Below are 27190 nucleotides of genomic sequence, written 5' to 3' on the forward strand. Positions count from 1 at the left end.
TTGATAAGTAGTTTAATAATGCATTAAATATTGATTTGATATAATTATAATAAAGATATATTCTTAAATTAGTATAATTATATATTATTCATTAAATATTAATTATAATATAATTATAATAAAGATATTTTTTATAAAATAATTTAGAATAGAGAAAAGTGCATTCAATTTGGAGGGAAAACAGAGTCATGAGAGATCGACATGTCACCTTTATTAGGTGGGGAAAAATCCAATTTTAATAGATTAAGTAGATAAGTAGATTCTAATAAACGTATACAATGACACTAGAGATTAAACTTTGTACAATTTTCTATAATAAATTTTTTGACCAATAACTTTAACATTTGTTCTAATTAAATCTTAAAAAAAAAAAACTCAACAAAGGTTGATCTTAACAGATACATGATTAAATTGATATTTATATATTAGACGAAGCCTTGAAAACTTAACCATCAAATAAATTGAATTTGGAAAAAAAAAATATCAAACCAAAATTTCCAATTTTAGTTAATTCAGTTGTTATAGTATCTCATTTCAAATTAAATCTATTATTTTTTGAAAAAACAACACAAGATACAAAAAAAAAATTATCTATTGTAGGTTTTGTCCTATTGCAGATCATGAGTTTATATGTCAGTTATCTACTCGTTTTTAATATTATGCGACACAAATTTTGGATATGACTTTTTAGAATTGTTCACATTACAACATTTTATTTGTCTTCAGTGGCTCTCTAAAATAAGTCAAAGTACTCTCGCGATTATTATCTCAGCCTGAAAGTCTAAACAACAATTACTGTTTTTTGTAAGCGATCTTCAACTTACAAATTCCATTTTCTTAACCCTTTAGGATTAATAATTCCGCCTTTATAAATATCATTTATTTTTTCTCTTGTATTAATATTTTCACTTAATATTCCTAGTCTTTGTTAGCACTACAAACCATAGTTATCAAACCTGATTCGATTCGGTCGGTTCGATCAAAAACCCGATCATCCGGTCATCTAGTCGAGTCGAGCCACTCGTCGAACCGGTTATGCATGGAACCCGACGAAACCCAGTTTGACCCGACGGGTTTACGTTAAAACTGGTAACCCAACCGGTTAATTCAACCCGGTCCGGGTCGTGCTTTTCCTTTAAAAAAAAAAAAAAAAAGAAACAGCGTCGTTTGGCTTTAGATCCCCCCCCCTCCCCTTTCGACGAACCCTAATGGCTATTCCCCCTCCCCATTTCCCCTAATATGAGAAATCAAATCAATCTGATTCCAGTGGAAGTGTGGAACCCTCCAGCGCTCGTCTCCGATCTCTCTGCTCCTTCGTTGTCGGCACTCGGCAGTCTCTCACCCTCACCTAGTCGCCCTCACCTCGTCACTCCAACGTCTCTCCCCTCACCTCGTTACTTCGTCGCCTCTCCGCTCACCTCGTCACTCTCCGTCTCTCACGGTCACGGCCTCACCTCGTCGCTCTTTCAGTCTCTCACCTCGTCGTCGTCGTCGCGGTCCCGTAATCCTGCCCTGCGTTCACTTCGTTGGCGGCAGAAAGCTCACAGAAGACAGAAATCAAGCAGCATCTCTGCATCTGCTCCCTCGGGTCAATCGGGTGGTGGTGGTCGTCTTCTTGGTCGCGGTCTGGGAACCAGTTATCCAGGTGAGCTCCCTTCAAGTTTTTGACCCTGGTCTTTCACCAGAAATCTAGAATTGTTGAATACTGAACCTGGTGGTTATTGTTGACTGTTGTAGTTGAATTTTAGAGTTGTTGAAGCTGAGCATATTTTAGTTAGTATTATTATTGAATCTGATGATTATTACTATTGTATTTGATTTTTTAGAGTTGTTATTGAATCTGGTGGTTATTACTTTAGTTAGAATTATTGTTGAACTTGAATTTAGTGGCTGTTGATGTTGCATTTAAATTTTTGGTGTTGTTGTTTGTTGCTGGTTGCCGTGTTTTAGAGTTGCTGTGTTGTAGAGTTGCTGTGTCTTTTAGAGCTGTTGTTGTTTGTTGCTAGATTTTTTTAGAGTTGCTGTTTGTTCACTTTGTTGAATTACAAAGTCAGTGAACTTTGGGGGAATGGTGGTGGTTGCTGTGTTGTTTAAAAACTGACTTAAGTAAATCTATTGTTGCTGAAATTATTTTTAGTTTTTTTTTGCTAGAATTTTAAAAATGTCTTTATCTCAAACACCATCAGAAACACCACCATCTCAAGAACAAGCATCATTAGCAACTCTTTCCCATGATCTTACCACTAAAAGAGTTTATAATAATGCTATGGAAGGTATGGATGCAAATCAAAATGAGTAAAATGTTGATCAAGCTCCAAATTTGTCCTATGAAGATGTTGATGTCGACTTTGAGCTCACCCTTGGACTTAATTTAATGATTGTGTTATCTTCCACTTGCTCTTATTTAAATTGAGAACATATTTTGTACTAAAAACTAGTTTATTATCTTTTTTTTAGATTATTAGTTATGTTTAAGACTTGATATTAGATTATTAATGTTTGTAAAGACTTGCATTTTAAGTTTTATGACATCATTTTAATTTTATTTATATAATTTTATATTTTTTAATTATGACCGGGTTAACCGGGTGAATTAGTGACCCACCGGTTGAACCAGTAATCCAGTGACCCAGTCATATGACCGGATTGATTACCGATTCGGTTCTGATAACTATGCTACAAACATTTATAAACATCTTCTCGAACCTTTTTCTAAGTATTTTATAAATAAATTAGGCTATTAAATGGTTTTTTTACGTCTTTTATTATAATTATTACCCTTATACAGTTATACTCTTAAAGGGTACGTTACTTATCTCAATCTTTATTTAAATTCTTCTTATATCTTTTTTTTAAATATTACACTTAAATATTACGTTTAATTTTAATATTTTAATTTAATCAATAAGTTTTAACTAATTATATTGTAACTTACCAACATTTAGTTAATTATCTTAGTTCCTCAATATTTTAATTAACTCTATTTTATCTCTGTGATTTTATTAAATTATACTCTTTTCTTAATTATTTTTTATGCCCCATTTTTTATTTTATTATTCACAAAGTGAAAAAAAAATGTTTAATGCGTCCTAGGCGCCAAACGCCCGTTTTTGGTGCCCAGAATTTTCGAGTATTTAATCATTGGACTAAGTTAAATCAGCAAGAGACTTAGCAATATTTTTTAAGTTTAGTAAAAGACACAAATTTAATATTAATTTTCGAAATTATTAGGCTTATATTATAGTTTGTTTTGTTGTTAGGATTTGTTAGAAAATTTGATTTAGTTCTTGTTTATTTAGTAGTATTTTTAAGAATTTTAAATTTAAATTAAATCTGATATAATCTAATAAGATCAAATCCGATTTAAATTAGTTATTATATATTTATAATTTTAAATTTAAATCAAATTTGATCTAATCTAATATGATCAAATCTTATTTAAATTAAGTTATCTTATCTTTAAAAGATTTAAATTAAATTATCTTATTTTATCTTTTAGGCTAGTCTATTAGAGGTCTATTTAAATATTTTGAGACCATTTAGTGAATAAAATTCGTCAGTTGCTTTATACGCATTTTTATTGTGTGATTAAGTGAGGTGAGTGATTTGCTTATGAAAAAGATTGAAAGATCTAACACTAAGGTAATTATATTAGTATCCTTTTAATTTCCATTCCTCTAATTTTTTTTTTTTGTGACTTTTTATCCCTCTAATCTAGATTGTTAAGAATAGATTCTTTGAATGTCGAAAAACTTGTAAGTAACTTAAGTTACTAAGAACAATTTTTTTAAAAGTTTAAAAAAATTCTTTATCTATCTTTTTATGTTTCTGTTATATTTTTGTGTGGTCTTTTTCTTATCTTTTATCATTGCTTGTACCTCAGACATGGGTGATACTGATGGATGGGCACACATTGATGAAGATTTGTTGCTAGAAATTTCAACACGGTTTTTTTCATACGATGATTATATCCAACTTGGATTGGTTTGCAAAGAATGGAGGTTGAAACTTCCAAAGATTCCCAATGCCAACAATGTTCCGTGGCTGCTAATACCTGAAGAAACAGAGAAGAATTCTTATGAAGACGAGGAGATCGTGCAATTACCTGTTGCAGGTCAAGAAATTCTTGATACTCACGGCCTTAAAGAGCGGGGAATCTACCATGTCATGCTGCCAAACATGCAGATGCAGAACTATGTCATCCGTGGTTCTTCTCATGGATGGTTAATTATGGTATCCTTATCTGAAGGTACCGTGCTACTGTTAAATCCATTTACAAATGTTGAGTTTAGTCTTCCTCACATCTCAACTTTTCCTAATGTAATTAAGTACGAGCCTGATAATCATGGAGACGAATACACTCTGTTGGATTTTCAAGACAGAAGTGAAACTTTTGATTGCGATTCGGCTCATAAAATTCAACTTTTGAAGGTTGTTATAAATTCACCTCCTGACTGCAACAATCATAATTTTATGGCGGCTGCCATATATGGATTTCAACGTCGATTAGCCTTTTACAAGCCTAATGATATGAGATGGGTAGAGTTTCCAACTAGAAATACCGAGTTTGAAGATGTTATATTTTTTGGAGAGAAGATATATGCAGTAAACCATGCTGGCCAGTTATATGAATTTGATACAAACACAAAATCAGGGCGGCTTGAGGGAGGAATCCATGAAGTCAGACCTCCATCTCGAGTTGACACAAGCACTTTAACGATTAAATATCTGATTGGATGTGCCAATGGAAGTTTATTAATGTTGGTAAGACATTTTCGCACTCCTTTGAATAGAAGACGCTATGATGAAACTTACAAATTCGACATCTATGAACTGAAAAAAGATGGAAAAAAATGGTCAAGAGTTTATAATTTGGATGATTACATACTAATGATCGGATTTACTTCTTCTGTTCAAATACCGGCATCTTATCCAAAGACAGGAAATCAGATATTCTTCTCCGATAACATGATAGAGAAATCAATTGACTATGCTGTTGCTCAAGATCTTGGCGTCTTTAGTTTGGAAAACAGACGTTTTTATAGACTATTGTTAGATATGAAGTTTTTTTGTCCTCCCCTTTGGTTGCTACCCTAATTCAAAGCTCTCAGCTTTTATCCCTGGATTTTAATATATTCTTTTTCCAAGTCTTTGTTTAGATTATTTACTATTTATTTTAAATACTTGTTCTTCAAACCATTTTATTGTTATGATTTTGATTTAAAGTAATAAATACTTATAAAATATAATTATATACATTAATGTTTATGTAGCTTACGTAAATTGGCCATGGATATTATTATGACTTGTGACATTCTCAAATTTCACATCAAAATCTCAAGAATAAACTAATGTAAATTATGAGACACAGAACAGTAAGCTCTAGAGTGAATAAACTAATCCAATTTTAACTTCTGTATTCACTGAAACCTTTACTCAATATTTCCAACTTATTACAAAAAGACTAAAAATAGATTTCAACAATATCCAAAGTGTGATGATGATCTCTTCTTTAAGATGAGGCAGAAATTGAGATCACAGCATTGAGGTCACAGCATTGAGGTCAGCAAGGCACTCAGTTGGAAGGGCAAGGAAGGAATTCATGAGAAAATCATCAATTGGATCAACTTTTGCCACACCAACCAGCCTGCAATTCCCCTCTTCATCCAATCTCTTCCCTCTACCACTTTTCATGTTACCCTTCGATTCTTCAGATGTCAACACTGTCTTCACCATTAGCGGTGGAGCCTTGTAGATACTCCCAACAGAAAACAAGAACTTGGCCTTGAATTCCAAATCAACCTAACTTGTTACAAAGATGATTGGCACAGTTAATAAATATCGTATCTAACAAGAATTTAAGTTCAATTCCCACTATTGATGTAAGAATTACTTTGCCATATATATAAAATTGTAGAGTTCAAAGACTAATCTCCTATGAGATTAAATTGATTACCTTGCCAGACTCTTGGTTAATGGTTCCTTGGAATGCTTCTGGGACTATATCAATCTTTAAGAATGGGGCAGTGGCAACCCGAAAAACTAGGTTGTAGAATTAGTTAGTGGTGGAATATAGAGTGTCTCAAGGTCAAATGAAACAAGAAGCTCATTAATGTTATCTGTGGCCACCTTTGCAACAGAACCAGTTCCAATTCCACCTTGTGCATCATATTCAAAATCAGGGTACCTTGAAAATTGAAATGCCAAGCTTGCAAGCCCTTTGTGTCTTGAAACTAACAGTGTAAGACTCATCTTTTGAGGGTTTAATGGTGGTTGTGCTTGTAGTGGGGGATGTAGAAGAAAATATAATGCTGCTGCTTCTTCTTCCTCTTCTAAGATTTGGTTCCTTAGTGTAAAATTTGCATGGAATTGATGCACTTAAGGAGTTCATTTTACAGCTCCTATGGTGTGTCTTTAACAGTAATTATTTTTCGAAAAAAATCCAAAAAGCCAATAAAAGAACAAGAGGCTGGGTTGGTCTGTGGCTGCGAATCTCTTATCTTCTTCACTTGGGTCTTTCCTTTGTGCAATCAGTAGCCAACACTTGGCAATTCGATAATAGCATTGGAGTCAAGGGATTGCATCAATATATTTTTTATTTTTGAGTATAAATATATACTACACTACATGGCCTATGCCACCTCTATTCCCTGAAAAAATGAAGGATCTTCTGAATAAACAGTTTCTTTTTTTTTCCGGCAAATTAATAAACAGCTTTTACCATAAAACCATTCACTTGCCCATAACATGAACATGATAACCAAGTATTTAAACTGGGCTTGGTGGGGTGCGCCAGGCCCTCGCAATAATGCAACGCATGGGCGACGCTCCAGAGGCCCAGTAGCAAGCTACTGTGCGGCCACTCCCCCTCAAAAAATAAATTTAATACCGTGTGGACCAATGGCCCATATATCAGATATTAAACTGATAAGAACAGATACTACACTTGATCTTAGCCAAAAGGCCGAGAAAGGTATGAGTTGCTCAGTCTAGCGATGCTTTTATTATATCAAAGCCTGTGGTTCTTGTTCACTACTCCACCCCGATGTGAGCTACCTCACTAGCAAGTAGCAACGCAATTACACGCAGTACACAACAGAGGCTATCTCACTAGTGTGTTGTGTGTGTCTCTGTTTCGTTGTTACTTTCATGCTTCAATTACAAATCTCATTGAAGATTGAAGAAGAAGAAAAGGTTAGGAATGCCCATAGAAAGAGTGGTAGTGATTCATAATCGTAATTAGACTATTCTTAATATAAATGATTACACACACGCGTATATATAAAATAAGAGTTATATGCTTAAAGAAGTCGTATGAGTAGAGAGGTTAATTAATATTAATACATTATTTGAAATGAACTTCAGCTAATTGTAGAAAAATCTTGACATTATATTTTGTAGTATCCACATGGGTCATACAAGATGCAATAGCGTTTCAAGTTTTCAACCCTTGTCATGATAATTTTATATCCACAAGTTAATTATTGTTTCCTTTGAAAAGCAAAATATAATGTTATCCACACGTCTGCTCCAAGTTCTTTGGCATATAAATGTTTCATTATGTTTGAGAACATGAGAGGCGATAATGCCATGATATAGCATGGAATTGTAATGAATTTGCTACGGTACGATGATAAATTCATATGTATGGATATATTTAAAATATGAACAAATAGTAATAAGTCATGTAAAATTTATTTTCCACATCAGCATTTAATTTTTTTTTAAAAATACATATTTTATCATTATTTTTACTAAATTTTCTCTTTATTTAATGAGTTCTATTTGTTTAGCTCTTCTCAAAGAATTGTACACAATCAGATACTTCAAGATAAAACCCAACTCAGAAGCATAATTCTCGTTATTTTGGGTTTGATTCAGTCACACCCAAGTCAGAAACAGCATTATCTTAACTCTCCTTTCTTTTTCTTTTTTTTTTATGGTAATGTTTCTTCGTCTTTTAATGGGTCTCTGAGTTGTTTTCTTGTCATTTTTATACATTTATTTGTTAGGGAGTTTCACCAAATTTCAAATCACAAGTGAAATCTATGTGCAATCAGATTTGTAATGCTCAACAGGCACCAAGTTTGCAACCTTTGCCTTTTGAACATGTTCATTCAAAAGAAGCTAACATATTGGCTATTTCAGAGTTGGCTCATGCTCTTGACAAGAAGGTACTGCCTGCGGTAATCTCTGTTTTCCATTTTTGGTGTAGCCAAAATAAGAAGAAACTATATGCCTTTGTCCTGGCCCTTTTTTTAAAGTTAGTTTTAAGCTGATAATTTGAATATTCAGGAACTTGTGATCAAAGTTAGTTTAGTTTCATTGCCTTAACTTTTGATTAAATCTTGTGTTGCAAATTGATGATGGCTTTTAACTCATTCTTACTTTGATCCCAGCCCCCTATGTTACTTCTACTACATGCCACCCTTTTCCTCTTTATGAGAAGAGAAAAAACAAAGATCTGCACTTTTTGCAGGTTCTTTGTTCTCTTTTGGATTTTTCTTTGTTTCCTCCGACAACTTATAAGGACCATGAGATTCTCATTCTCATGTTAACAACAACATCATTAATACTAATACTAGTATATGGTCCCAACTCAAACACCCCCTATTATGTTTTCTATGCACCACTTGTGTTTGTGAAAATGGGGTAGTGAAAATCATCCTCATTTAAAGCTTGTGTTTTGGGGGGTTGTTTGGTTTGGTGGGGTGAAGCTTATGTGAAGTTTTTTTTTTTTAAAGGTTGTTTGGTTTGGTATATTGATAAATCAATGTATTTGAATGTATATCATATTTAGATGGATTTTGTTATCAGTAGGTATTTGAATGTATTTGGGTTTAGTGTGTGAGTGCATATATATATTACACAATTGCTTTTGTATTATAGAAGCTTGCAGTTTTATGTGCCATAGCTGTGAGGTTGAGTAGTATATCTATTTATTGTGAATATGCATTTTCATCAATCTTAAGGGTTCTTCCCACAATGTGTGCAATTACACTACATAGTGTTTTAAAATTGTATATCATTGATCTGTCTTTAAAATATATGGCTAAATGGTTGTGGAACAAGGAAAGTTTAGATTGTGGTGACAAAATCTTATTTGTATATTATTTCTTTTTGTCCTTCATTTTCATATGCTAACAAAGGTCTTGAATTCATTAATTCAATTTCCATTTTCAGGTCTCCTTCTCCTCCTCGTGCAAGATCTCGATCAAAGTCAAGATGTCCCGTTAGTTTTCAAAGAAGGAGGAGGTGTCGTTCCTACTCTCCTGCTCGCTACAATAGGGGTCGTCGGTCCATATCACCAGTCAGGTCCCATCATTATTCAAGCTATGAAAGGGATCGAAGGTCCTATAGAAACATCATGGAACACAGTGATAGAAGTAGAAGACGGGATTCAGATAGATACCTTGATCGGCATTCATCTGCTTCAAGAAGGAATAGGAGTAGGAGCGTGAGCCCTCATTCAAGGAAATCACATTGAACTGAATCTATTTCTCCAAAACGTCACAGAGAAAGTTCACCTCATAGACGAAGGAAAGAATCACGTGCTGATTCTGGATCCCCAAGTCATTGCAGAGGTAGTAAGTCATCTCCCAAGATTGATGAAATCAAACAAAAGAGCAAAAGACGCTCAAGATCAGTTTCTTCAGATGATAATAGGCTTCAATCCAGCAAAAATGAAGAAAGTTGGGTTATTTAGATTTACATATACCAAGCTATGAGCACAAACATAATTATTGTACTATGTAATATAATCTTTTACCAAAAGTACATCTCAGAACATGAATTAATTATAAGCTTTCTTTGTTTAGTGTAAGTTGTACTACAGAATCTCAAATTTCTTTACATTCAAAATGCAGGTGATAACAGTTTCATTTAAAAAGTTTAAGATAGTTCTTTGCTTGTCCAAGATATGTCCATTCTAATTCCAAAAAAAGCAATATGAAGTCTGCAATTCATTGTAAAGAAATAGCTTGAAATATTGGTTGATTGAAGCCATCAGTTTTCTTATCTGAGAGTTACTAGTTGTGCGTCTCTTAAAAGTTGTATGAAAATCAGATAGAGTCGTCGTATGTAGGCCGCAAGCCAATGTAGTTGCTCTGAATCTTTGAAAAATGAAGTCTGTTTTTCATTGGGTCATTGATACGTTGATGGACTTTGAATGGGGATTATCTGCATATGGATTAGTGTTCCTTTTTGGCTAATGGAGTAACTCCAATTTGCAACACATTGTAAGCTAATGGTCTCCATCCCTTTGAACCCACAGTGATGTCACCTTCAAATTTATTTGGGTACACTACCATAAATCCTATTATTATATTAATACAACTTAGATCTTTTTTCTTCCACACAAAGTAATAAAATTTTTATGATATTACAATCTTGAATAAATAAATCAATTTAAAATTGTCTATTAAACAAATTATTTTTACAATATAAAAATCTTAAGATTTTATATATTTTTCCAATATAAAATCACTGTTTACTCAAACCAACACTAATGAGGTTACTGGTTAGAATACTGTAAGAAAACAACCACAATTTTAAAAAATAAAAGGGCCAAAGGGGATAATGAAAACAAAAAAGGGGTCACAATCAGCGGGTGCAAGAGGAAATGTGGTGAAAGCGGTGATCATAAAAACTGTTGATTTTTGAAGCTCATGAGTCATGATGCTCAACTGTCAACGACCCATAGGTACAACTTCCATTAATTAACAAACTCATCATGAAGCCCTTCTTTTACAAATTCTTGATTCTCCTTGCTCTGTTTTCTCTCGTGGAATCTTCTTCGTCATGCAGCAACACCAACAACAAAGACCACGAGCTTTTCTTAAAAGCTTTCCAATATGTCTCTGGATTCAAACCTTCATGGTTCCTAACAACACGCCAATCTTCTTCTTCCAAATATTCGGTAGAAGAGTCATCTCCCATTATTAAGAACATAGAGCTTCCTTCACTATAACTCTCTGACCAATCTGCTCAACATAAGCTATAAAATCACAAGCTTCTTCAAATGTGCTGCTGATGTTACAATCTTCATTGTCACTCACCTGTTTTCCAATATCAGTAACAGTAATACTAGTAACCATAAAGGAATAAAAGAGAGTACATAACCCCAGCATCAAGCAAAACTTTTTTAGAAGCCTATATCCTCTACAAGCCATGTGCAAAAAGTATATATGCAAAAAAAGGCAATAAAAACATTGCACTTAAATCCATATACCCTTCTTTTTTTTTTTCTTTTTAACTTTCCAGCTTCTATTATTTTTTTCCTTGATTTAGAGCCAGCATTCTATCTCTGCAAATTCCTACATATAGATCACGATCATATTCAATTCTAGCTAACATGTGATTTCACCATATTATAAGATAAAGTTAGTAACGATAATAAATGTTTGTTGTTGACCATTATTATCACTATCATATTCAATTCTAGCTTCGCCTTTATCACTTTACTATCTAATAATGTATAAATGCTAAAGTTAGTAGCATCATCCTCTATATGCTATATCTTTGTATTGTCCATATTAATATAAATCTCATTCAGAATTCTTATTTCTTCTGATCTCTTCTCAAATTCATAAAGCTAGTTAAGATATGGGTTTGGAGAATTGGTAAAAAGTGTCTTCTCCAGGAACCATTCTGCTGCATCATATGAAAGCAAAGTGAGTCTCTCAAAAATGCTATATATATATATATATATATGCTGCAAGAATTCTTGATCATATCACAAATTTTGTTACTTTTTCTCAGGGTAGGCAAAATTCGACAGAAAATCGAGGATGAAATTCCGTTAGATCATACTTGTGTGGAAATGAATTCAATTTAGTTGTGACAGAGGAGGATTTAGTCTTTTGAATGAACATGTTCAAAAGGCAAAGGTTGCAAACTTGGTGCCTGTTGAACATTACAAATCTGATTGCACATAGCTTTCACTTGTGATTTGAAATTTGGTGAAACTCCCTAACAAATAAATGTATAAAAATGACAAGAAAACAACTCAGGGACCCATTAAAAGACGAAGAAACATTACCATAAAAAAAAAGAAAAAGAAAGGAGAGTTAAGATAATGCTGTTTCTGACTTGGGTGTGACTGAATCAAACCCAAAATAATGAGGATTATGCTTCTGAGTTGGGTTTTGTCTTGAAGTATCTGATTGTGTACAATTCTTTGAGAAGAGCTAAACAAATAGAACTCATTAAACAAGGAGAAAATTTAGTATCTGATTGTGTCTGAGCCGTATATGACCTCCTAAGATTTTAATACACAAATCATTCTGTCAGCTTAGAGTACTCATAATTTAGTTACAACATGCTTGCCCTCTGAAATTTTCTAGTTTTTAAATTATAATTTTTTAGTTTCACAAATTGATGAACAAACTAGCTCTAGTCTGTATATGCATGCATGAGAAGGATAAATAAATTCTAAAGAGACAAGAAAAAAGGGGTTAAGGGAATGATGAATATCAACACCATCTCTTGACAAGAATCTAAAGCAGCAACATTCACCAAATTACAGAGACTAACCTTAGGGTTTAACATCCACTCAATTTCTTTCTTTTCCTTTATTTCCTTTCTATTTCCTTCCTCTTTATTTCTTTCCTTCCAACCAAACATAGCCTTATTGAATCTGTGACCAGTACCAAGAATGAAACTCCATCCATAAGAGCTAATGAAGGTTATTGTTGATTTAGGATAGAATTTTAAATCAGTTGTTCATAATTAACTTTGCACAACTAAGAATATTGGAGGTACAAAGGAAGGAAAAAGTGCAGGTAAGTGGGAGTGCATATGAATGACTTCTTAAAAATGTGTTTGAAGTTGTAAAATTCATTCATCATATGTCTAAAGCAATCAAAGTAGTTTTGCTATCTTATGATGAAATATATGCTTCAAGTGGATCCTTTGTTAAGTTACTGCACCATTTGAAACTGCTTTATTACAAATATCAAAATTTTGGTATTTAGTTAATGGAAAAAATGGTCTTCAAATTGAATTTTAGTATTAGGCACCATCAATAAAATAGAAAGCGGACTATATATATAAAAGCCCCAACATGGTCAATGTACAGTATTTGTACAACTAAAAGTATCTTGCCTGATATAAAAGCCCCAACATGATGTTAGAATAAAACTGTTGGATCCGCAGAACCATAAATTTCACTTTTTTTTGTTATACTTTTTTTGCATTTGGAGTTGAATGTTGCTGTCTTTCTTGCAGTCGTGCATCATACTACGAGCTGATGAAAATTGATAAAATAGGACGGATTCTATAGTTTGTAGAAAAGCCAAAGGGATCTGATCTGAAGAAATTGGTATGTTCATGGTATCAAAAGCCTCAAACTTCTAACATGTTGCTTTACAACTGCAGTAAGTTGACGCTACTGTCCTAGGGTTATCTACAGAAGAAGCAAAGAAACATCTTAGATTGCATCAATGGGTGGGTTAATAATAAAGTCCAAAAATGAAAGATTATCATAAATTAGTTTTATTTTCAGTAATTGATTGTAGGTTTAATTTTTTTTCCCTTTCAAATGATCATAGGTAAAATCACCTAAGAAGTGAATTTTTTTATGGTAGAGTGTTTGGATTATGTTAAAAAAAAATTCAAATTACTATCATCATGTTTATCAGTATAAGAATTTAAATTTTCGTTCTTTTCCTTTTGTTTTATTAATCTGATTTGTGTAGTGTGTTTTTCTAAAATTTTTTGTTGTGGATGCAACCCATATCCTTTGCAATTATTGTTTTGGATTTGCTTTGGTTTGATGATTTACAGATATTGATGACATCCTTTATGCTTACAGTTCCAGATTGTCAGCTAAAATTGCAAGAAACATTATTGGTACCAGATTTTTAATTTTAGAGGTTTTCATTCATGTAAGGAAGCAAAGTTCCTTTTTGACATTTTTGGGGAATAACATAACTTATTTGGCATATCTTTGATGCTGCACAAATGGTGTTCTTCTAACTGATATGTAAGATGCATTCTTACAGGGTTTAGCCCTATATATCATGGCTTTACTCTTCCATATTTGAAGGGATATTTTATCCCAATTTAGTTTTAATACTTCTATACATGTCAAAAGTTTTTTCTTCTTTTCTAAACAAAATGTTCTCTCTTCATTCATGTGATGGTAATGTGTCTTTGTGAGAAAATTCTAGCTTACATATGCTTTTTCTTTCTTTGGATGCATCCAGTATTTTTACTTCTATGTTGAAATGTGCTATATATTTAAGTTAAGACGTTATAAATTTGTTGGTGCATGCATTATAAGCACAATTTTAAAACGGTATTTTAGGCTAAGAGAAATTTCCAAAGCAATGATGCACTCAATCATGTGCAAGACCTTGACATTATGGTAATGAAATATGATATATATGTTTTTTTCCTGATACTTAGTTTCAAAAGTTTGTTACAAGATACTAGTCATACTACACAATACTTTACTATACTTAACTCTGTTTTTGCAGGGACTTCAGGAGGAGGAGATCTTCTCCCTTTGGGAACAAGTTGATATTGCCTGTATGAATGTATGGAATATACAGATATCAAATATGTATTTAAATTTGTTTAACTCTATGAAGTTAAATGATTTTATTTGGATGCAGGAGCTGCAGATGTTGAATGAGAAATGCAATTTGGAGAGACAATTCTCTGAACTAAGAATGGTTAGTTGAAGTCTTTGTTATTTATGGTTTAATTTCATCAATTCATAAGTCGTATAATAACTGCATAATAACATTTTGAATTTGATCGGGTATTTTTGGTTTCTGTGGATTTTTGTGATATTAGATAGTTAACTCAAACGATTATTTAATAGTTACAAGAAGTTAACTGGGAACTATACAAGAAAGAAAAAGAAACCGCGTTTACAAGATACTATTTTTGTGATATTATTTTCAGATACATTGTAGCTGAGCAACTTTCCGGTGAAGTATAGAGAGCTAAGCAATGATGGGGAATTCGAAAATATGAATGATGTTACTGTGTTTCCAGTTACTGAAGTTGATTTAATGCATTATTATAGAACAGGTGCAAAGTAATACCCCATAGAATATTAAACTATGAATAGTCATTTAATATAGTAAGCAAAGAATTTGCAATCATGGAAAATACAATAATCTTCTTTAACATTATTAGCATGTTTAAGTTTTGCATTTTTATAGAATTGAAGCTTGGAATATGAGCTCAAGTCTAAAAAACGAAGAGTAAAAGGTAAGATCAAATTCAGTTGAACTATACTAAAAATGTTTTACTTAGCATATGTTAATTTTTAATTCTAACTTCACTCAATTATTTTGTGTAGGCTCCTGATTATGCTATGTCATTTATTATAGTTTCTATTCCTGTATCATCTCTTTTTTTCTTCTGTCTTTTTGGCTAAGATTTTTTTTTTCTTTTTGCTTTTAATGTGTAATTATGTTTTGAAAGTAATTGTAAAAATTTGGTAATTTGAATACTATTGGATCTCTACTATGTACGTATGATTTTGAATGGTGATGATATTATTCATCATTAAGTGGGGGTGTATAGTATTGGACAAATAGTCTATGTGTATTTGTTGTGTTCATAGAGGATACAAGACAAGGGCAAGGGATTTGGTTCATATGTGAAATCTTGAAAGCTAAAATGGTTTGTGAGGAAAATTGGTAATTGTCATTTTTTTGCTGAGAGATCTTTTCAATTTTGTCATATTTTGAAGGAAAATTAGAACAATGTAATATTATATGTTGCTTTTGTTATGCTTCTTTCGTAGGATCTGTTGATAGTAGAATAAGAGAATTTAGCACAAATATATCTCATGTTCTGCTTTTTCATTTTTTTTGTTGGGGGTGGGATTAATAGAAAGATGTGATGAAGTTGATAAGAGTGGTTGTGATACCAGTATATTTAGTTTATTATTATTATTTTTTAACTGAATATCATTCTAAGTACTAAGTTAATTAAACATGAGATATTTTAATGTATTTTAAATTCTAAAAGGCAATCAATTTTTTGTTCATTTGTTAAATAGGAGTATACTTAAAAGGATTTCTTAGGAGGGCTAATAATTTCTTTTTTCAAAACTGCAAATGTCTAGAACTACCATTAGATATTGTCTCCATTTACTAGCTCATTAGTCTTATTCTTGAAAAGTCTGTAAGTATTTGTCACAATCTTGCAAGAATAAGCAATACAAGACTCAAGATATGAAACTCTGTCAGGCAATTAGTTCCCAATTTTCACTATACAAACTGCTTTAATTAATTTACTTCAATTAGTAAGAAATTGAGATAAATTGATCATAATTAACCAGTACAATCATTGGCCTTCATTAGATTTTCTATCATGGGGTGATTAAGTATTTCATATTTAAACATTTTTTATATCGATTTAAAAGGCATAATTAATGATACCATATATGTCAAGCACGTAGTGATTTGCTTTAGTTTAATTTTCCAGAATGTGATAGCAACTAAATAATTTCCATTATATGTAGAAGGGAACGCTCGAATTCAAGAAATGATCCAAACGGTAGTCATAATACATGAGCCAAATCCTGGCTTTTCTTATTATGTTGTCTTTTTATTATATTTGCTTTTGAGTAATACTTATAATAATTGCTGTTTCAAAACATATAGTTGTCTTTTTGGATTGAATTGTTAGTTGAGTTTCTTTTTCTAGATTTTGTACGTAATTATTTATTTTCAGGTAAGTTATATGGTTTTAAATAATTTTCAGATAGTGTTTTATGATATTGTATTAAAGAAAATTTTTTGATGATTTTTGTTAACCCCAAAGTAGTGATGATTCTTATGTCTTTTTGTTTTATTTATTTATTTTTTCTCTAACATTTACAATTTTTTGTATTGGAAGATCTTAATCTTTTTCATTTTGTTTATCCTTCAAGGTTTTTTTTTTTTTTTACCACTCTTCTCTTTGAGGCAAGAATTTTTTTCACGAGAAAGAATTATTTTTTTATTCATTAGATTCTATCTATTTAAAAATTTTCTTTAATATTATCAGAATTCAAATATGAAAAAAGTGTTTGATATTAACAAATAATATACTGAGCATAAAATTCATATCTAAAGACAAACTTTTGAAAAGAGCTGTCCTTACTCAAATAGAAGAACAACAATTTTTATTATAAGTGCTTCTTCTTTTAATTTATCTTTTGTTTTCTATTAATTGCAGGTTAATTTTTATTTAAATTCTGACATTTTCAAGTTTATTATGAAAAACGTGATCCTCTATAATCATTGACCTTCTCAAACAACCAAAATATCTTTTTTTTTTTGCATTACACATGAAGATTATAATTTTAATAAAGTTGTTTGCTATTTGACTATATATGTCATTTTGATTTACTCCAAAACATATTTATAAGTTGCTTGGAAAAAAAATTAGGAGAAAGACTAAATTAAATGTAAACTCTTGAACTCTTCCAGTTATATATATTACAATCTAAATCAATAAAAAAATAATTTGACCTGAATATTTGTTGAAACGGAAAATTATGTTTATTTTTAATAGGGGGAAGAAGTTATACCAAACATTAGATGAATCCCTTGACAAAGATGAACTAAGGGAAAGACATGATATTCCCAAACTTTAGAAGAGTTCATGACAGAAGTTAAGAAATGTGGATTTCATACCAAGACATCTACTGTTAAATCAAAGAAATGACTAAATATATGAATATTTAGTGCATCAAAACTTAATATGGTGTTAACTTATAAAAAATTAGATAATTATAGAATCATTTTTAATGAATTATAAAAACATTACATAATATTGTTCTCTTTTATTTGAAAAACTGGCAACTATATATATATGAAATATAAAATAATTATGAAATCATATTTTGTCAATTTTAAAATACTTTAAATTGAGTTATTTTTTTACAAAATGTTTAAATTTGCATATATTCTTATACATTTAATTATCGTTGTTCAAGCTTAAAATTTTTGTTAAGTATAGTCATTATTATCTACAAAAAATAAAAAAAAATGACGATTTTTGTATGAAAGTTGTGAATCATTTCAAATTGAATCATTATTTTGTAAAAATAGTATTCAAATAATAATAAGAGTTAAAATGTGTTGTTCTTTTCATAAGGAGTTATCAATTTAATATGTATTGTCTATTTGAAATTAGACGTAATTAAAAAAAATTTAATTAATGTGTTGGGCCTTTTATTGAGTCAATCCTAATTAATAGTTTTATAATTAATTTTTTTTATTGTGATTCAATTGTATTAATATTATATTATTTTATCCTTGAACAATTCTTTGAATTTTGGAGGCATAATTATTAAATTTAAATTTTATTCGAATTGATTAAAAGAAACTCGCGCCTAGTCGGGTTTTACACTAGTTATATATAAAAGGATAGCAGTAGATAGTTCTTTACTCAAAACTCAAAAAGTAAATATATATCTAGAATGAGACATTTAGCGGCAACTTTTTTCATAAACCACTGCATTTCAAAATTCAAAAACTCAGATCTCTCTCCATCGTTCTCTTTGCCTGCCGGCACCGAAGCTCAGCACCGTCACCAGAGTAAACGCAAAAACTTTGCTCGCAATGCAAACAGCGGAACCGCCGTTAGAGACTTTTCATCTGCTTCCGAAAACCGAAGCTCGATCCCTACGCAGTTACTTAGCAAAGATGGCTGTCGTGGCTTATGGCCGTCACCGGGGAAGCAATCAGGGATCGGGCTCATCACCGTCGAGCAGCAGAGATGAAGAATAACAATCCAGAAGTGATGATGGCTGTTGATGCAGCAGCGAGGAGAAAGAACAGCGGCAGCGGCGAGTGGTGTTCCTGCCAACAGTGAAGAAGGAGTAGCTAGAAGCATGTTGATGACACGGTGAAGAGAACGAGAGCTCTGAGATCCTACCATCGACGGTGTTGCATTGGTAATTTTTTTTAAGTAGAAATTTATTTTATATTTTCTTAACACGATGTGATTCACCCTTATTCATAGATCTGGCTTTTACCATCGTTAGCTTTATGTAGTGTCTTTTAATTTTTTTTTAATTGATGCGCTCTTTCTAATGATAAAAGCTAAGGAGGGCTAATAAGGAAAATTGGAATCGAGCAGAGTATATGTAAATGCTGAATGGTTTTAATTTGCTTTGATTTGGTGACTCAATGTTGCTGCATTTAGATTCGAATACCATGAATTAGACTTTGTAGTACTCTTTTGTTTATTTGACAGAATGAATTCATGGAGGGTTTTGTTTTTCTACTAAATGGAGCTAGAATTTTGAGTAATTAATCATTAAATTCTGCTGCATGTGCAGCCTGCAACTGAACACTATACCAATCCGAAGACATGCTTCTTTCATATTCTCTTCAAGGATTGGTTTATCTGATTATGATCTCTTTTCATATCCTCCTATGAGACTATGAGCCATATTTATTTCCTAAATTCTTCAATAGTATATTTTGTTAAAAAATATTTCGGCAACCATGTTTGTATTTTTTAAGATACCTACATAAACAGGGTATTTATTGTAGTTATAAATTTTCAACAGGTGCGCATAAAAGGGTTTCATTCAAATGAAGAGTGGTCAAACTATTGGAATGCTTCTGAAATTTGTGAACCATATCAGTGCATACAGTAACTATTTGTACCTTGTCTCATATAAAATGTCTCATACAGTAACAGGGTACTTATTGTTGTTATAAATTTTCAACAGGTGCGCATAAAAGGGTTTCATTCAAATGCAGAGTGGCCAAACTATTGGAATGCTTCTGAAATTTGTGAACCATATCAGTGCATACAGTAACGATTTGTACGTTATTCATTGAGGTGGTTTTTGAGTTCTCTTTGCCATTTTAGTGCACTTTTTACTTTTTGCAAGAATCTTTATCTATTAGAAACATATCAATGGTATTTTTTGGGCGTGATCTTCAACTTCCTGCACATGGTAAGTATTGGTAACAGAAATTCAGAAAACAGGGGTAAAGTCACAAGGAACTATATTCATATTTTTAGGATTGTTTTAGAAATATATTGACATGTTACTAATGAGATATTTACTTGATCTACTGGGTACTTATTTGAACGATTTTACAATGTTGTGCAGGTATTTGGAGATGATCTCTTGATGTCTAATGCAAAACACATTGAGAGAGCAGTACTAGAGTGTGCGTGTAATCCTCTTCTTCTTAAGGTAAGTCATTCTAATTTAAGTGGACTTTGAAGGGGTTCCTTTGTTGGATGGCAAACATTAATATTTAACTAAGTTTATATGTATTGTAATATTGTTTAAGTAATTTTGTTCTTCCTTCTCTGGCCATTGTGGATGCATTCTTCAATAGATGTTTCATAAATTGATACTGATGGCAAACAGGCAAAGTAACTAAACATTATTATTAAGCTTATTGGAACCTGTATATATTATATAGTTCTTATTTTTTTTTTAAATTAGATGGTTAGTGATTTTATTAATTCACACCTTAGCATGTGAGAACAGCAAATCTGTAGAAGCTTAGCATGGTGAGTTATCAAATCTTATGCCTTATTGGCTTATTCTTGGTTATTTTGGATGGTATATGGGCACATCTATAGAAGTGTAAACTGTAAAAGAAACTATGAACACATATTGCTAACATTAGGAACAATATGTTAAATGATTTATTGTGAATCAAATTGATCTCTTATCTTAAAGCATGCTATTGGTAAACTTTTGATATTGAAAAAGGAACTTTCTTCAATTCAAGAATTAAGTCACATGTGCAGTTGTTCCACATTAAATATTGATTTTTGCTTTGAGATATAGCATTTGGTTAGTCTTAGAAATTTTTTGCTTTTAATCACTTTTGATGTCACCATTTGACCAAATTGGGAATCTCTTGATTTTGCCTAACTATGAACTGTGAAATTTATGATTGACGTGAAAAAAATTTCCTAACTTAACAATTTGCTACTTCTCTTGGGGATGCTATAAGAATGAGAAACATGTAACACTTTGGATGATATATGGGCAGAACAGCTATAGAGAAGTAAAAATTTATTTCCTTTCAATAAATTTACAAAGTTGAATCTTTGGATGATGTAGCTTCTGAATATATTACAAGCTAATTATAACTATCAGCAATGAATGGTTGGGCATACCATAGACTTATTCTTCATTTCTTAATGGAGATTTGTAGTGCAGATTTCTAAAATGGTGCAATTCTCTTGGAGAATTCCCATACTTTGATTCTTGATCAGGTTAAAAGAAATCATGCTTTCATGTTCAGCTCTGTAAAGAAGGTAATCAATACTGCAATGCATCAAAATGGAAAATGGACATCAGCTCCAAGAGTTCTCAAAGGCAAATTTGACTGTCTTTTATTTGGTAAGCCTTTTAAGTGCTAATTTTTCCTTTTGTTTTCTTACTTGCATGATTCATTCTATTGTCTTATATATAAATTTATTTGGTTTGATGGTTGGCAAAAAAGTCAAGGTTCAGGTTTATCATGCTCTACACAACTCTTACCTACTATGTTAAATGATAAGATGTAAGAAAAAAACTTATGTGAATTTACATTAGTGTTTGATCTTATAATTTTTATTTATATTTTCTTTTATTTATCAAACTCATAGTAGAACAAACCCATAATGAACCTTTTATTTTTTCTTTTATTTTGCCCTTGCACGATAAGCACTTCATCATTTCCACCTTCTTGAATCTTGATTTTCTTTCAATTCTCAAATTAGAAAAATATCTTATTTATATGTTGTTTTCATTATAAATTATGATACCTGTTGAATTTTAGTTCATAAACAAATAACGTGTAAGTAAAATTTTACTTAGAGATTATAATTTAAATCGTTTTTTGTAGTAATTAACATGGAAATGATGAGTACTACTACTGGATCAATGATTATGTTTTTAATATAAGTAAAAGTAAGATTTATCTTGATTTGACCATCCAAACAGATGGAGAAATAGAAGCAAGCATAATAAAAAGATTCAACCTAGGTAATCAAAGTTGAATAGTGCTTTAGCTAATATTTCAAATAAAAATATATCACTAGTATATTAAAGACATGACTTGCACATAACGCAGGCCATATAATAGGATTTAGTAATATAACTAAATATCACTTAGTATTTGTTATTTGTATAGTGATAATATAAATTATTTTTATTAAAGTTTTAAACACACAAACATAATAACTTCTATATTTAAGTAAAATTCACTAATATGGACTAGAAAAATGATAAGATTATTCAGTTTTAGAAAAATAAATAATAGAACAGTCTTATACACTGTAAAATAAATTTTTATACACAAAAATTTGTTCAAATTAAAAATAACAAATATTAATATTAATAATTCAGTACCAACAAATTTTTATAATGGATTAAACATTTGGCGGGAACTCCATTTCTATCACGCCTCACGCAATGAAACACGTGTGCAAAAAAGCTAAGAGCTCCCTTTTCTGTTATCAACTGGGTATCACGTTCAGATACAATGCGATAATCACAGTTCCCACAGTTCCCCCTTTAATCTCTTTCTGCTCTTCGCTTATCACCACCTTGTGACAGTTTCACAATCTAATGCCGCCGCCACAGCCACAGCCACAGCCACCGCCTCCTCCTCCTCCCCTCCCCCAGTTCGAATGTGCAAAATGCGGGAAGTCTTTTCCCGAGAAAAGAAGATTAGAGGACCACTGGAGAACTAAGAAGCTTCGAAAGTACATACATATCTGCCAGCATTGCAATAATCGGTTCGAGACCAACGCAAACTTGGAACAACACCAAATTGGGGTAAGTTTTGTTCTTCTTTGAATTCTTTATTATTTTCTTTCTGTGTGTTCGTTAATTCATTTTTAATTTACTTTAATCGTTTCGTGCAGTGCGTTCATTTTCTCCAGCAGAATCAGTGATGCAAAGCGTCACTCGTAAATTATTTTTCTTTTTCTTTTTGGTTCTTGCCCAATTTCTTTTTGGTTCTTGCCCATCTCAACTGCCTCTATCAACAACACCAAACTGGCCAAGAACCAGGTCTAAGTCAAGGAATGATAAATGGACTGGATTGACCACTACACATGATAACTCTAGATGGGGCAACGGTGGGACAAATGATAGAGAGCATATATCATCAACACTTTCTGATCCAGGTCCTATATGGGATGCTGAACCAAAGTGGGATCCCGAGGCTAATTGGGATGTAGAAAACCCAATTGAGTTGCCAGGGCCTCCAGATGATACAGAAGTAGGACCCACAAAGGAGGTTGTGCCTCGATTTGGAGACAAATGGGTTGTCTCGAAGGGACATTTCCTTGGCATTCTGGTTTGCAACCATGCATGTAGAACTGTTCAAAGCTCGCAGGTGGTTGCTCCTAAAGCTGAGTTTGATGACAACACACTAGATATGCTCTTGGTTCATGGGGTTGGAAGGTTGCGGCTATTGAGATTTTTTGTACTTATGCAGATGGGTCGACACCTTTCCTTGCCATATGTTGAATATGTAAAGGTATTTGCATTAATATTTTTTAAAATGAAATTGTTTAGACTGCATTATACACATCATTAGTTCTTAAAACAGTGCATATTATTGTGGTGATTAACTGGTAGAGTTGCCTTTAAATAATGTTACCATGTTCCAATCTTTGCTTGCTTTTGTCTAATGAAATTTAGAATACTACAGTCAACAATTGCTATTAGTTCTGAGCTGTGTCATGAAAAAATATTGGTTGGCTTTATCTGGTTAGGTTCTTTAGTGTCCGGATTGTCTTATTGTCCTGGTTTTTATTATTTCTGTATTTGTTCATTGTATGACTGTCTGTTTGGATGCAGGTAAAGTCTGTGAGGATAAAGTCAGGGAAGCACACTCATAATGGATGTGGTATTGATGGTGAGCTTTTTCCACTCAATGGACAAGTAGTTTCTACTATGCTTCCGGAACAGTGCAGGCTAATTGGCCGTTCTCGTATACGATAACAGTGACTCATTTTCAATTTTTTGATGGGTTCTGGAAAGAAGCTCATGTACTTTTGTCAAATATACAAGTCCAGATACCCAATTTGTCCATGTGAAATACCCTATCTTCGCTGTAACAGCTGAGGCTTTTTCTAAATTTTTGTTCCGGTTATATGTATCTGTTGTTGCTTGCATATCTGTCTTCCTTATTTGTCCTCAGTGAAAAAAGAAAAACAACACATTTGTGCATTACTTGCAACAAGCCGCTGAATGTATTGCCGCTGAATGTATTGCATTTCTCCCCATTTCCTCCACTTGGTTTGGTCCATTGATTCTCTTGTGTCACAATCTCTGAGATGGAAAGTTGTATTGTATCTACATTTCAAGTTTATACTGAATCTTGTAGACTGCAGTTCTCCAAATCCAGCTTCAGCAGATGGTTGCGGAGCAATGCAGGGGTAGCTAAACCTACCAAAATGGTAATACACTAATACCATTCAATTAGAAAGTGGGAATTGAAAAAGTGGTAGATTATGTGAAGGGTAGTCCACTTGAAAGTATACATATATTATGGCAGGTTCATGTGTGACTTGATGGCAATTGTTGTTGGTACTATCCGACAGCAAGTTAGGTCAATTTATATATTGAGCTAGGAGGCTCCATTTATGAATTTTATTTGGCTTCAAAACACAGTAGAAAATGATGAATTTGACTAATAAAAGAAATTCCCAGTCATAATAGACACTAGCAATTTCTGCCAAACTAGAAATATCATTAGAAAGAATCAAACGTGTATGATAAGAACAACAATGCGTAGCAAAGAAAATCTCGGAAGAATGAGGACAAAAGACCATGAGTTTAGGAGAATATCAGTTCGATATAGACGAACGGGTGGATAATGGATATTGTGGGTGTGTTGCAAAATCACTCACGTGTCCCCTTCCAAAGACCATACTATAGTATACAGAAAACTTAACTAATAGGAGATTTCTGTTATTATTAATTTATTATTATCACGTAAATTATGCACTGTACTAAATTTTGGTATTTTGGGGAGTGAGTGGTTGAATTAAAAGCAGAATCAGAAAATTATCCAATATCCCCATCAATCCTTTTATTCTTACACAGAAAAAATACAAAGGAATTTTCAACAAATTGATATATCTTTTGATCATTAGATAAAATATAAAATCTACACAAAATAGTTTCACTTATAATACAAAGATGTGTATCAATTTAGACAAAAGTAAATATAAATATTCTTTTCCAGAGTAGAAAAAGTCGTTGGATTATATTCGTAAAGTATCGTTTTTGTCCCCAACGTTTGGGGTAAGTCCCAAAGTTGTCCCTAACGTTTCAATTGTTCTATTTAAGTCCCTAAAGTTTCTAATTATAAGAAAATAAATTTATTTAAAATGAAAGTAACATGATTAGGTGTAATTTATTTAGATGTAAATAAAAAATAATTGAACACTATGTACAGTAAAAAATTAATATTATTAAAAGATAAAATTAAATTAAAATTTATTTTTATGTATCGTTTTTGTCCCTAACATTTTCGTCTTATTTAAGTCCCTAACGTTTCAAAATCGTCTCAATTTTGTCCCGCCGTCAATTCTGTTAACGGATCCCTAACGGCAGGACAACATTGAGTCAATTTTAAAACGTTAGGGACTTAAATAGGACGATTGAAACGTTAGGGACAACTTTGAGACTTACCCTAAATGTTGGGGACAAAAACAATACTTTACTCTTTTATATAATATTGACTTTTAAGTATACTGGCAGTTGTTAAGTTATAAATGTGTTGAAAAGGTTAAAATGAATGGAGGGACTGTAGGGTCGGAAGTGAGCTGAGCTGAGCCGAGCTAGATCAAGCTCAAGCTCGGCTTACGAAAATTGAGTTTGGCTCACGGTTTGACTCATTAACAATCGAGCTTATTTCTTAAGCTCAAGCTCGGCTCACCAAAAGCTCACGAGCTGGCTCGAGCTCACGAGCTGACTCAAATAAGAGAAACATAAATACATAATCTATAATTTTATATCAATAAATTATAACTTATATATTTTTAAAAATATTTGAAAAGATCAATTTTATATATTGTTTATCCGGAAAAGCTCTGCATACAAGCCATTAGGGCTTGTATGCTTTACAAGTTCATTAAACAATAAAACCAAAAAACGCGCCTCTCCACATACGTTGATTACACGCGCTATATAAGATCCCGCGTATATCTAACTACCAAATTCAAAAGATTCGTTTTTGTTATTTTGAGATTTGGTTGTTCTTCTTCTCGCGCGTCTTCTCCATCGTTCTTTTCCTCTCCTTTTCTCACTGGTATGTTCTTCGTTTACGTTACTTTCTTCTCTCTCTCTCTCTGCAACTCGAGCTTTCGTTTTCTATTTTGATTTGTTGTTTTCTGAAATCAAAGTTTGAACTCGTTTTGAAGATAATGGATCATTCAACCTCAGATTGTCAGCTGAATCCAGGCGAAGTGGATTATGAATTTGAATCTAACAAAGTTCCTGAGGTTTGATATACATAGGATTAGTATGAATTTTCTTTCAGTAATTTTCTTTCAGTATGAACACGTTAACATGAATCTGTCGATTCAATGTATTAGTTGTGATTAATTACCTGGAATTTATAGCAGACGCTCGGGTGTAGATCAGGTCTTTTTTTGGGTGTATTCTTGCTTGAAGTGTGGGTGTATCTACAGTACTGGTTTTGTTATTTTAATTGAGTTGTTGTTGTTCAGGTGTATTATATCAGACATGATTGGATGTGTTTTTAGTTTTTGACATGGTGTATTCCGCAGCCTGTGTATTTACAGTTTATGGCTTTAAAGGTCATTGTGTAGTTGAGTTGTTGCGGTTCGGGTGTATCATATTAGGCATGATTGGGTGTATTTGAATCATATCTATGGGTGTATTCACAGTTTCTGACACGGTGTATTGTGCAGCCTCTCTCGGTTGTTGATGACGAGCTTGTTCCGAAGGTCGGAATGACCTTTACCACCCTTGAAGATGCTGAAAAATTTTACAGGAACTACGCCAAGGCTGCAGGTTTCTCTACAAGAGTTCGGTGCACAAATAGGAAGGGAAACGAGATTAAGAATCAACTGATTACATGTAGCAGAGAGGGAAAATGGAAATCTAAAATATCTCTGACCGAGAAGACCAATCCGACAGCCGGTTTAAACTGTCCTACAAGAATTTATATACACACATTGAAGGATGTCGGTGCTTGGATCATTTCAAAGGTTG

At 32.3% G+C, this 27190-nt stretch overlaps 2 protein-coding genes, 1 long non-coding RNA gene, 1 other non-coding gene and 1 pseudogene across 11 annotated transcripts; 3 read left to right on the forward strand and 2 right to left on the reverse strand.

Annotated features, from left to right (window-relative positions):
* Positions 1-1239: 1239 nt before the first annotated feature.
* On the forward strand, positions 1240-5117 carry LOC110262673 (F-box protein SKIP23-like). The gene is made up of 2 exons (XM_088486046.1): positions 1240-1645; positions 3884-5117. The coding sequence occupies exons 1-2, from the start codon at positions 1240-1242 to the stop codon at positions 5095-5097; spliced, it is 1620 nt and encodes a 539-aa protein (XP_088342172.1). The 3' UTR covers positions 5098-5117.
* A 271-nt stretch (positions 5118-5388) lies between these two features.
* Positions 5389-6668, reverse strand: LOC107644770 (uncharacterized; annotated as a pseudogene). Its single transcript, XR_015883130.1, has 2 exons — positions 5957-6668; positions 5389-5802 (listed from the first exon to the last, which is right to left on the reverse strand). The product of XR_015883130.1 is annotated as an uncharacterized LOC107644770 (transcript).
* On the forward strand, positions 6659-9832 carry LOC148566360 (uncharacterized). 2 transcript variants are annotated; one of them, XR_015883132.1, is made up of 3 exons: positions 6674-7194; positions 8013-8174; positions 9184-9832. It is a non-coding gene; the product is annotated as an uncharacterized LOC148566360 (long non-coding RNA). The 2 variants fall into 2 exon arrangements; XR_015883131.1 differs by having other exon boundaries at positions 6659-8174.
* Positions 6783-6977, reverse strand: LOC148566361 (U2 spliceosomal RNA). The gene has a single exon (XR_015885324.1). It is a non-coding gene; the product is annotated as a U2 spliceosomal RNA (small nuclear RNA).
* An 8604-nt stretch (positions 9833-18436) lies between the features above and the next one.
* Positions 18437-24232, forward strand: LOC107644772 (sphingoid long-chain bases kinase 1-like). Of its 6 annotated transcripts, none has more exons than XM_088486356.1 (8): positions 18437-18913; positions 19535-19620; positions 19700-19812; positions 20090-20176; positions 21220-21346; positions 22547-22768; positions 22858-23477; positions 23801-24232. In XM_088486356.1, exons 7-8 carry the CDS (start codon positions 22887-22889, stop codon positions 23942-23944), a joined length of 735 nt encoding a protein of 244 aa, XP_088342482.1. In that variant the 5' UTR covers positions 18437-18913; positions 19535-19620; positions 19700-19812; positions 20090-20176; positions 21220-21346; positions 22547-22768; positions 22858-22886; the 3' UTR covers positions 23945-24232. The 6 variants fall into 6 exon arrangements, with proteins under 6 accessions (XP_088342482.1, XP_088342483.1, XP_088342485.1 ...); XM_088486357.1 differs by having other exon boundaries at positions 21249-21346; XM_088486359.1 differs by having other exon boundaries at positions 19700-19795.
* Positions 24233-27190: the final 2958 nt, after the last annotated feature.

This window comes from Arachis ipaensis, chromosome B5, assembly GCF_059453495.1.
Source record: "Arachis ipaensis isolate K30076 ecotype BB chromosome B5, ASM5945349v1, whole genome shotgun sequence".
Taxonomy (NCBI): Eukaryota; Viridiplantae; Streptophyta; class Magnoliopsida; order Fabales; family Fabaceae; genus Arachis; species Arachis ipaensis.

Bases quoted from the DNA above. Each gene is read 5' to 3' on its own strand.
- LOC107644772 (XM_088486355.1), top strand. From the start codon at position 22,887: ATGCAAAGCGTCACTCGTAAATTATTTTTCTTTTTCTTTTTGGTTCTT. The intron at 23,478-23,800 runs GTATTTGCATTA...GTTTGGATGCAG, and splicing joins CATATGTTGAATATGTAAAG to GTAAAGTCTGTGAGGATAAA.
- LOC110262673 (XM_088486046.1), top strand. From the start codon at position 1,240: ATGAGAAATCAAATCAATCTGATTCCAGTGGAAGTGTGGAACCCTCCA. The intron at 1,646-3,883 runs GTGAGCTCCCTT...CTTGTACCTCAG, and splicing joins TCTGGGAACCAGTTATCCAG to ACATGGGTGATACTGATGGA.